The sequence below is a fragment of the Colletes gigas genome, unplaced genomic scaffold (genome assembly GCF_013123115.1).
Source record: "Colletes gigas isolate AHSC1104 unplaced genomic scaffold, ASM1312311v1 Colletes_gigas_Sc00011, whole genome shotgun sequence".
Classification (NCBI taxonomy): Eukaryota; Metazoa; Arthropoda; class Insecta; order Hymenoptera; family Colletidae; genus Colletes; species Colletes gigas.
The window spans coordinates 2,060,992-2,071,936 of NW_025106640.1; the positions used below are offsets into that span (position 1 = coordinate 2,060,992).

Sequence of the window (10,945 nt, forward strand, 5' to 3'; positions counted from 1 at the left end):
AGTTATTAACGTTCAAAGTTCCGGCTGTCGAACGGCAATTTGTTCACCTTCTCGAATTTTTTTCTCGAATGTGGGTAAGATTTCGGGGGTATGTCTATTCACCAAAAATTATTGTAATTGACTCCCGCAACTGAAAATAATTTTTTTAGCCCGATTTGAAATTTTTTAATTTCGCCGAAAAATTTCATACCTTCTCGAATTTTTTTCTAGAATGTGGATAAAATTTCGGGGGTATGTATATTGACCAAAAATGATTGTTATTGATCCCCGCAACTGAAAATAAGTTTTTTAGACCGATATCAAATTTTTTAATTTCGTCGAAAAATTTCATACCTATTCGAATTTTTTTCTCGAAAATGCGTAAAATTTCAGGGGTATGTCCATTCACCAAAAATGATTGTAATCAACCCCCGGAACTGAAAATAATTTTTTTGTAACGATATAAAATTTTTTAATTTAATTTGTTAATAACTTTTTAACGAAGCTTCAAACAAGAAATTAATATTCTTGATATTCGTCTTATTTTGGCCTCTAAAATTTCCCATTAAAATTTTTCTCAGGGGCCGAGCACTCTGTACACAAAAATTATGAACATACGATATTCAGGTTATCATATTATTGCGGTTAGACCTATATTGAAGAAGTTCGCGTAAACATTGACTATTTGGCCTTGTTCTCAACGTGTAACTGTGTTGTGTCCGGGTATGTAATTCTCGTGTGAAACTGATGTCGTCTAACTTCCGCAACAACGTTGAACAATGCTTGGAGTGTCTTATTCTTTTTGTAACAGTTTAATTAATCTACTAAATACGTTATTAGGTGCAACCCTAGTTAAACACAGATTTATTAGATATATAAATATACAGGTTGGTGAGAAATAAATTAAAGAGGAATTGAAATTTTCAAACGCACAGGAAGATCTATGATCAGACAGCTGCAGGCTTGCGATGACAATGAGATAAAAGGTGCTTGCTATGAACAATTGCTGTGAAGAGCGTGGGTGTGAGGTGATTGAACACAAAAACGCTTATAACTCGGAAACAAGGTTAAATTAAGCCATATACTTATATGAATGTTTGGTTGCTTTTCAATGTTCCATTCATTGTTACAACAGGTTCTACCAGTGATAAAATATACTCCTCAATTGCAATCTATATAAATAAAATGCAACTCTATCTAGAACAGTTTTAAATCTAAATTCATAATTGCATGTTATCACAAAATAAAATACAGATTAAATAAGCTAGTGTTAAATAAATGAACCTTGTTCAATGTTCGCGTGTTTAAAATGATTCAATAGAAAATAAAAGCTTAAGAGCTGGCATTGATAACGCTGATTCAGTATCTTTCATCGTTGACATGATTAATAGCATATTGAAGTACATTATCAATTACACAATTAACATTCCTGTCCGTATTATTTTATTTTGGGAATTCCATCGAATCCGCGTAATTTTTTGTAATTTTAATCGTTCGAATTCGACTATTTTTTTCACAATTCTATCTAGGAATAATTGTGCAACCGATAAGCTGCATGAAATACGCGTCCATTTCCGAGAGCACGGACTGTAAATAACGTTGAAATATGATTTGCATGGGTCATTGACACACGACGCGTTTATTATTCTCAGATAATGTTGCTTTTGTATCGTTGGGCATGAATCGTGAGTTCAGACTATGAAGTTAGTTTTTCTGAATAAATTATTGTTGCCTCCGTATTCCGTATAAATTTCTCGCGTTTAAAAAAATTAAAATTTTCTATCGTGCAATGCGTCGATGTTCGATTGTAACAGCCTGCTGCTAAGTTGTCCCCGTTTCTCCACGGCATTCCAGCGTTTGGCAAAAGCGGGACGATCATCGCAGCCACCGTGGTTCCAACAATACGATATACAGGGTGTCTTACAATACATGGGACAAACTTCAAGGATTTAACATCTGAAAAGCAACGAAACAAACTCATATAAACAAATTCAACCATATTTCCGTGTGTAGCGTGTTTAGTTGTTCAAACCAATTCGTATCTTCTTACTTTCTCGATATTCAAAATGGCCACCGTGCATCTCAACGCAAGCCTCTGAACGTCTTATTATCGATCTTATCCTTTCGATGCATTTATAGGTTATAACAGCTGGATTCGTTTGGAGACCTTGTCCAATTCTCTGGAGGTGGGGAGTATTTCGATATTGTCAATGAACGTCGAAATTCCTTGTCAATCGACAAGATAAATGATAAACTTTAATTTTATTCCAAAAACCAGTCGTAGAAAACGGGCATCTTTTTCGTGTCGGCGGTGTAGAAAGTCTCGAGCACTGAATTCATTTCTGAAACGGTGCTCGCGTATTACGGGGCACACTGTATATAATGATGCACTTTTTCTCGAAAAATAAAAAGTCGAGAGATAGGCTGGTGCATACGACGGATTCCAGAGGCAATCGCTCAACCGTACCTTCAACAACTATTCTTGTACCATTTGCCCGCGCACCGTTATGTCGTAAACGGCCAGCAGAGGGTCAACATTCGCATCGTGCAGCGCACCTGTTCGACTCTCGTTTAGTCTCGCACGAATTTCCGACCGACAAGCGTCGAGATTCGCCGTTTAATCTTGTTTAAACCCTCAGCGCCATTAATTTATGAAATTACAGTGGTATAATACAATAAGCGTCGTATCGATTTTGCCCTCCTTACGCCGTCGGAGCGTGTCGAAGCGAAAGGTTAATCGCTTCCTAGCTGTAAACCATGAGCGTGCAAAATCGCATCGCGTCGTATCGTCTTCGTAAATGGTAGAAAGTAAGAGTTACATCATCGCGCGAATGCCGGTCGACACGATGAATTTTCCCCCATATTTTCGTGTGTATTTTTATTCGAGACTTTAAACGTCGAAGAAACTTCTGGCGAAAAGAAAACTTTCGGTTCGTTTCGAACGGTGTTATTTTCTTATGCCTGAGTCTGGCACGTGGTTGGTATAAAAATAGAATGGCAGAAAGAAAGCAGAACCAACGTGGTCGTAGATCGGCGAATCGATATCGTAATCGGTGGGCGCATCGCTGTCGCCATCTGGCGTCGACTGATCTCAACAAACATGATAATTACGAGATAATTTTCTCACGGACGATCTGTCTCGAGAGAAGAATTTAATAGTTTTTAATATTATCGTTTTATTGCATTGTTCGCACGATATATTTTTAGTATAGTAATAAGTTATGGTAAACAAAAGATCCCGTGAAGTGAAAAGTAAATTCTAACGACCTTATTGAAGCACGCCTCGTAACGAAACTGCGGACTTCGTTTCTGCGCCGCATATAGAGCATGATCAATTTTTTGTTCGTTGATGAACACGAGCGAACGCGTCCATCCACGCCTTCGCGTGTGAATCACCAAGGGACAGGATAGACGTTATTATTCGTATACCGTGTTACATGCTGTAAATCACTAGTTAATACGAACTTCTGACGTGCATGGCTTTATGCGCCGCGCATAGATCGCTCTAATAGACTTTCGAGTGTGTGAAAGCGAATCGAAAAGCAACGCGAGTGAAAGACAACGTCTACGGGAGAAAAGTACGACCGCGATGGAAACTTTTGCAACGCACAACGTGATCCGACGAAAATAAAAAATCTCTGTCGGTAAAAGAAACGGCTGGAGTCAAGAGTTTGACAATTCCGTGAAATTACTAATCTTCCGTGTGATATGGGCGACTATAAGGATTGAGTTTATCAGTGCACTGTGTGCGGCGGACGTATCGAATAAATATGACTATGAGATTTCCGCACACGATAATCTCAACATCGTAGGGGGTTAAACGCAAATATTAGTTTTGTCGTGTCATCCAGTCCATTTATAATGCTTTCAAATAATTAATCAAGCTTTTTTTTTAAGTATCTAGGATCATTTCATTCATGAAATTATTTCACTAGTGTTAATATATGGGATGTTCGGACATCCGTGGGAAAAATTTTAATGGGAGATTCTAGAGGTCAAAATAAGACGAAAATCAAGAATACTAATTTGTTGATGGAAGCTTCGTTAAAAAGTTATTAACAATTAAATTCCAAAATTTCAAATCGTTTTGGAAAAATTATTTTCGGTTGCGGGGGTCAATTACAATCATTTTTGGTCATTACACATACACTCGAAATCCTACGCACTTTCGAGTAAAAAATTCGTATAGGTATGAAAATTATCCACGAAATTAAAAAAATTTCAATTCGTTACAAAAAAATTATTTTCAGTTGCGGGAGTCAATTACAATCATTTTTGGTCATTACACATACCCTCGAAATCCTACGCACTTTCGAGTAAAAAATTCGAATAGGAGCGAAATTTTTTGGCAAAATTAAAAAATTTCGAATCGTTCTAAGAAAATTATTTTCAGTTGCGGGGGTCAATTATAATCATTTTTCGTGAATAGACATACCACCGAAATCCTGCCCGCTTTCTAGAAAAAAATTCGGGAAGGTGTGAAATTTTTCGGCGAAATTAAAAAATTTGTAATCGTTCTAAAAAAATTATTTTCAGTTGTGGGGGTCAATTACAATCATTTTTGGTGAATATACATACCCCCGAAATCCTGCACATTTTCGAGAAAAAAATTCGGTACGAGCGGAACTTTAAACGTTAATAACTTTTTAACGAAGCCTCCATCAACAAATTAGTATTATTGATTTTCGTCTTATTTTGGTCTCTAGAATCCCCCATTAAAATATTTCCCTGGGGTGGCCCAACACCCTGTATACATGTTTCACAATAATAATTATTTACTAATATCTATGTTTTTCCTATCTTTAATAACCTAAGAAATCATTCGGTCAACACATTCTCACCGTGCAAACTGCATACACTGATCATTCAGTGAAAAATAACACTATATCAAATACCTAGTATGTCTTTACCGTTGAAATTTGATTCATTTCTCCGTGCATTGCCAGAAACGCGATCCGTATCGTTTCCATGCGTAGTAAAAACTACAACCAGCGCAGATAGTGTGTTAATATTAATTTCCTCAAACGTTATTGATAAACTGAGCAACATAACTATATTAATTTTTTGTATGTTCGTAATTTGCTCGATACAAAAATAGTTAAAGATTTTCGAAAATAAAAATATATAAAACTTTGCACATACGCTTACATAATCAAATGACACCGTATGTATTTTTATTTTTAGGGTCGAAGATATTAAATTGTATTTGTGTCGACTGCCTTACGAATATAGAGAAATTGTTCGTGTTCGAGAAAGCATGAGAGTATAATTTTTATCGATCGATTAAATTGTCCGCGCGAAACGTTTTAATATAGGTGTTTGATAAAAAAACACACTTCATTTCGTATACTTTCAAGAAGCGACAATGTTAAAGGATTAATGTTCCCCGCGGTGCTTCGCCGTTTGCATTCATGAATAAAGAAACATCTCGACGGTACTCCACCCATAAAGCACACACGGTTATTTTAAATTCGTTCTCCCGCACAGGTCGCGTGCTCGAACACGTGTTCATGTACATGCCTGGCTTCGCTCGATACTACACAATTCCTTTCTTTCGCGTTTCCAACGCGGAGATAAAATGGCAATCTGTATATACAAATAAAGGAGAACAAAATCAATCGTAACAAAAGACGGACAAAACTCGAACAACAAATAACCAATAAGACCACCATACAGCAATTATTCGATCAAAAAATTAAATATCTATCTGTAAAAAAATCGTAGGTACATATGTTCAGTGTTAAGCCATTCTAGCAAAAAATGTCGATATCATCGATAGATAAAACGGTGACAACATTTATGTAAACAAGGATTTTCCTTGTAAATAAGTACCACGTACAATTCGAAAATTATAGTTCGTTTGTTCGCTGATTGCGTAATTGCCTTCACGGCGGTAATTAATAGGAAAGAAAGATATATTGTAAACGACAAATTGCACCGCTGGAGAACAGCACGAATACGTTTGTCAAGTTCACCTTGCGAGGCGCGCCTTTTACCAGCGGGGTCAAGTTCAATCGTTATAATTTCAGTCTATTATTAATACCTTTTTTTATAATTCAACTTTCTCTCGACCATATCGAGCACGGTTTTTCCCCCGGACTAGAATTAACAAATAATGAGTTTATTTTTCACGTCATCCACTGTCAGCAATTTTATACCGTAAGTTTCGGCGAATCGAACGAATTCTAAATGCTAGTGGGTACACCGTGCAAGATAAATTCGTAGCATGACAGGAGTGACACGCACCGGGAAGACCTATCGGGGAAAAAGATGATCCGAGATTAGGAGCTAACCGGTGCAAGCGCGAACGAACTTGGCTATCGGATTTCTAAAGAGGGCAGAAAACGTTTAAAATGTCATCAAGGTCGAAACGCCGTGCGAGTTAATTGGCGCATGAATGTCACGGCGGATTTTAATCACCAAGCGCCCATATAACACGAGATCGCGGAATACGCGTATAGATACAATAAATTCAAGGTAAAGTTCGTATCAATGAAACGGCACTAAAGGTCGGACAATACTTGTCCACGAAAACCACACTTCGCGCTCGTACAATTACACATAGAGTATGTAATGTCAGTGGCAATACCAGCCTAACCGGTAGACAGTCGAACGTACAAAATTATCGAAGCGATCGATTCGAGATCGCTGAAACGTTAGGCGGCGTACGAACGATTGGAACGCAGAAAAGAAACATAACAGATCGCACTGTGTTTCTTGTGCAAAAAAGAGAAGCAAGAAAATGAAGAAAAGAAACGAGAGGCAAGGCTCGAATGTGTCAACAGCCGTCGATCGATAACGCTGACGCATACACGTTCCGTGCGATCTAACGGTCCATTGATAAATCATCGCGGAAGGTCAGATTAGGCGGTTTACGGGCAGCGTTAAAAAATTTACTAAAGCAATGTGTGAAAGGTGGAGGCTTACGTTACTCGTTGGCCCTGCTTCGTAGCGCAAAGATCGCAGAATATCTCTCCAGAGATTGTCCGTGATTACCGGCTGTCCCTTCGTCCGATCTTTTACGTGCACAAAATACAAATCGCTAACACACGAGAGACACGCGTGATCGGCGAAAGGCCGAGTGCAGCTTCCTCTCCGCGGCAAGGAAATCGAGACATATAACGGAGTACTTCTCTTTCCACTGTCACTATGAACTTGTTATTCGAACCGTGACCGGTCCGCAATTACGCGCGATTCCGATCGGCGGATTATCGTATCCGCGGAATACCGTGACCGACGTTAACTGTGAATTTTCGTCAACGCGAGCTACCCGTTGGGAAAACCACCCCCTGCACAACCGCCGCCCCAACAGCCATGTGCCGCCCTAAACCTCCGCCCATTGGCCCGAACGAAACGTTATACGACTCCCGGTTTTTCCTGGTGCCTTTTAATTCCACGTGAATCTCGTACGATAGAAAGGCGAATTTAGAACCTAACGGTCGGTCGGTCGTACGGTCTCTGTTACGTTATCATGAACGACAACTCTACACGAGCCATCCCTGCGGGAGCTCCACCGAGAAGGGGGAATGGGAAAAGGCCGACTGACAAGACGTCACGTCTCCCGGGAGCGCTTCGATCTATCTGAACTCACCATATCCACCGCACAGCTGCCCGCGTGTCTACGCATAACACTGCCTAACGCACCAGGGCCGACGGACAGCCCCTAATTTCGTCGTCGTAACGGTCAAACGTGGAAGAAAACGTCGTCGAATGATTCACGCACTGGGCACCGACTTCACCCGCGGATCGAGAAAATGGCGTTGTTCACTCCCTCGCGGTCGCTCGCTCTAGCAATACCTCAAGCTACGCTGATTTCCATCGCCCGGTCACGAGCGCTGACTCCCGGACACGGTCGAGCATGGAGTTAACTCGCGGGAGAATTTAAACGCTGTTCTTAGTTTCTAATAACGAAGTCTTTCCTATCGTTTTCGAAGACGAAGTTTACCTCGATCGTCATGTTCGATTCTAATCCCTTGACGTAGAAACAAAACGTAATTCGATGAGACTCAAAAATACTATTTAATTTTACTTGACTGTACAGTTATATTTAGAAACGCAGCAGAGTGTTTGCATTGCTACGTTCCACTTAACAGGGTTGATGTATAATATTAACGAAATAATGATTAAGTAACATTATTCTAGTATCAGTGGTCACCATACTTGTAGCAAATGAAAACTTCTTTGAATCTAGAAGAGCTTCACCACAGCTTGGCCATCATTGTTATATGCTAGTACATTCTGTATGCGTTCACGTTTGCTATCACTATTCAATTGCGAAACTGTTCACTGCAGACCGTATATTGAATAGATTCCTTGGATATTCTGAACAATTAATTTTCTTGTAAGACGTAGTTTCGAGTTTCAAACAAGGAGAGTGTAAGGCAGAATCCGTTAGAAAAGCCTTACTCATGAGTCCTCTAGTGGATCTATGACGAAGCTCTATCATTTCTGTTTTTTTCGAGAGTACCGATAAATTTTAGTTTCCTTTGATTGAAATAAGAAACTTATTGCGCAAATAAAGCATATTATTGAAATTTTCAATAATATGAAACATTTAGCTATACCTAATTTCATAATTTACCCCTCGTTTGTTTATACGAATATAAAATTGAAAACCTTCGATATCACCCAAATAAATTAATACAAAAATCGTATAAACTGTACTCTTTCCTTATCTAGGAGGATGAATCATATAATTTTTTCCGTCCTATTATTTTTGCTGTTAGTAAATCAATCCAAATTCATAATATAAAGTCCTTTAAGGTTATAAGGTTTAAGAAATTAATTCACTCGAAATCGAAGTTTCGTAAGAGAAAATTTCATTTGAAATATGCGATTTATGTTTATACGATGGAACTTTCTTCTAAATTATACTACGATTCCCGCCACATTGTGCATAAATAAAGTATTTCTCTACGAAACTTACGCATGGCGCCACTTGTTGAGCTATTCTGTAACGTAATAAAATGGCGTCTTCTGCCAGTTTATCTGAATTGTACCGCGCAATGTTTTAATTGCATGACAAACAAATGTAGTTTTTGTTGATGTATATACAGTTCCTTAATCCGTATTTGTTAGTAAGTTGTAAATAATTCTGTTAACGACAAGAACATTATTATATCATGGCTGATGAGACCGAGCAGGTAAAAATACTTGGTTTGGTTTTGGACTTAAATCTAACCTATCATAACCTAACACATACTTTCGTTTTAGGTACCGGCAATAAACGTCAAAGAACCATTGGATCTTATAAGATTGAGTCTTGATGAACGGATATACGTTAAAATGAGAAACGAGAGAGAACTACGGGGACGGTTACATGTAAATATCGTTTTATACGATATAAATATATATATTTTTTTAATTAGTCGCAAATCTTACAAGTGCACAAAAATATTAATTATAGGCTTATGATCAGCACTTAAATATGGTTTTGGGGGAGGCAGAAGAAACTGTAACTACCGTAGAAATCGACGAGGAAACGTACGAAGAAGTTTATCGTACTACAAAAAGAAATATTTCCATGCTCTTTGTTCGCGGTGATGGTGTAATTTTGGTATCCCCGCCTAGCATGAGAGCTCCGCTATAAGATATCTTAGGTGTAATGCATGTAAAAAATTACAAATACCTGGAGTAAAGTTCTACATTAATAATATTAACTATTATATTAGTACTCGACAGTTGTGATAAAAATTCAGCTGAATTTCTACAAATACTTGTGACATAAACACAAATATAAAAAGACAAAGTAAATTATGGTATATTATATTAAAACGAGTACATTTAATAAAAATTTAAAACGATACAAATTTCGAAAGTACAATCTGTAAAATATTATTATACTAATTTAAAGAACAGTAATGTACTATATTTTAACACGGAATTTCGAAATTCTGCTACTTGTAGTTAAATTGTCAAGCCTAGGTGTAAGAGAAGGCTCTGTAGATTTTACTACTTGTGCACTAAGATCTACGATTCTTTGATCCTTAAATTTCATTAAAGATTCAAGATGATTCACTTTCTGATTAAGCGTATTTATAATTTCATTCTTTTCTTGTAGTTCTTGTTTCAGCCGGACAAAAACTTGTCGCGGTACGGTTTTATTTCCTATCTCTTCAGGATCGAGTACCGACTTAACCTCCTCTTTTCAAGCAATAACGTTTAGTTCATACAGTTTATCATACTAATTTTCCTATGATTTTTTACGTACCTCCTTTTCCGTTTTCCTCGTATAAAAAGTACAAAGAATCTCTCTCGGCATTACAGTCTTTCAAAATTTTAACCCGTAAATCAGTTAACACTTTTTCAATGACTCCCGGTTGCGAATTTGCTAATTGATTAATTACGTCCTTGGTCAATTTCATATCGAGTTTCGAGAGTACCTTGCGATTTAGGGTGCACCAATTATCTATCTTCTTTGCAATGCTGTTTCCGGATATGTAATTATGTATTTCAACGTGTCTAGGGTAATACCGTTTTAACAGCTCGGCCATAAAAACTAAAATTTAGCGGTTAAAGTTTTAATCTGTATCAGTAACCGGACAATTTTACTACTTTTTTTATTGTACCGGCATCGGAAAAGTCTCGAGCAAGATTTTTCTTCGGTTTGGAAAATGTCATTTGCTCGACCCAAGCGTATATCTCCTCGAGGTTATCGCCATTTTCTGACACTAGGCTCATGTTTCGATTTTATTTACCACGGCAGAATCCAAAAATTACTCCTTTATACATTTAAATTTACTAATGACATCGTCGTGTATCTGTCACCTGCTATCGATCCAGAAATTAGTAGATTTTATTAAAATATACTATAGAAAGTATTCCACATAAATGCAACTTCATCTCGATCGAGAATATTGAAATTACTTTTTTTCTTGAATGTCACTTTTATATTGCATCAGACGAGGTAACGGTAAACAAGGGAACGAGACTGAAATTCGCAAGTAATTCATCGTTTAACCGGCAT

General features: G+C 37.7%; 3 protein-coding genes across 5 annotated transcripts in view; 1 reads left to right on the forward strand and 2 right to left on the reverse strand.

The window, feature by feature from the left end:
• The window catches only part of LOC122398156 (wiskott-Aldrich syndrome protein family member 3), a 44,744-nt gene extending 36,990 nt beyond the window's left edge, over positions 1 to 7,754 (reverse strand). For 2 of the 3 annotated variants that reach the window (XM_043397820.1, XM_043397818.1), the window contains exon 1: positions 7,571 to 7,754. The gene's annotated coding sequence lies outside the window, so the exon portion shown is untranslated. Of the gene's footprint in view, positions 1 to 6,906; positions 7,165 to 7,570 lie in introns of those variants that run through there. The other variant, XM_043397819.1, reaches the window with a different exon arrangement.
• Positions 7,755 to 8,949: 1,195 nt separating this feature from the next.
• On the forward strand, positions 8,950 to 9,702 carry LOC122398276 (U6 snRNA-associated Sm-like protein LSm3). The gene is made up of 3 exons (XM_043397992.1): positions 8,950 to 9,122; positions 9,193 to 9,300; positions 9,386 to 9,702. The coding sequence occupies exons 1-3, from the start codon at positions 9,102 to 9,104 to the stop codon at positions 9,566 to 9,568; spliced, it is 312 nt and encodes a 103-aa protein (XP_043253927.1). The 5' UTR covers positions 8,950 to 9,101; the 3' UTR covers positions 9,569 to 9,702.
• An 88-nt stretch (positions 9,703 to 9,790) lies between these two features.
• On the reverse strand, positions 9,791 to 10,659 carry LOC122398275 (sperm flagellar protein 1-like). Its single transcript, XM_043397991.1, has 3 exons — positions 10,548 to 10,659; positions 10,190 to 10,477; positions 9,791 to 10,122 (listed from the first exon to the last, which is right to left on the reverse strand). The coding sequence occupies exons 1-3, from the start codon at positions 10,657 to 10,659 to the stop codon at positions 9,845 to 9,847; spliced, it is 678 nt and encodes a 225-aa protein (XP_043253926.1). The 3' UTR covers positions 9,791 to 9,844.
• Positions 10,660 to 10,945: the final 286 nt, after the last annotated feature.

Bases quoted from the DNA above. Each gene is read 5' to 3' on its own strand.
- LOC122398276 (XM_043397992.1), top strand. From the start codon at position 9,102: ATGGCTGATGAGACCGAGCAG. The intron at 9,123-9,192 runs GTAAAAATACTT...CTTTCGTTTTAG, and splicing joins TGGCTGATGAGACCGAGCAG to GTACCGGCAATAAACGTCAA. The intron at 9,301-9,385 runs GTAAATATCGTT...TATTAATTATAG, and splicing joins AACTACGGGGACGGTTACAT to GCTTATGATCAGCACTTAAA.
- LOC122398275 (XM_043397991.1), bottom strand. From the start codon at position 10,659: ATGAGCCTAGTGTCAGAAAATGGCGATAACCTCGAGGAGATATACGCT. The intron at 10,478-10,547 runs GTACAATAAAAA...GCTAAATTTTAG, and splicing joins TCGAGACTTTTCCGATGCCG to TTTTTATGGCCGAGCTGTTA. The intron at 10,123-10,189 runs GTACGTAAAAAA...TTGCTTGAAAAG, and splicing joins CGAGGAAAACGGAAAAGGAG to AGGAGGTTAAGTCGGTACTC.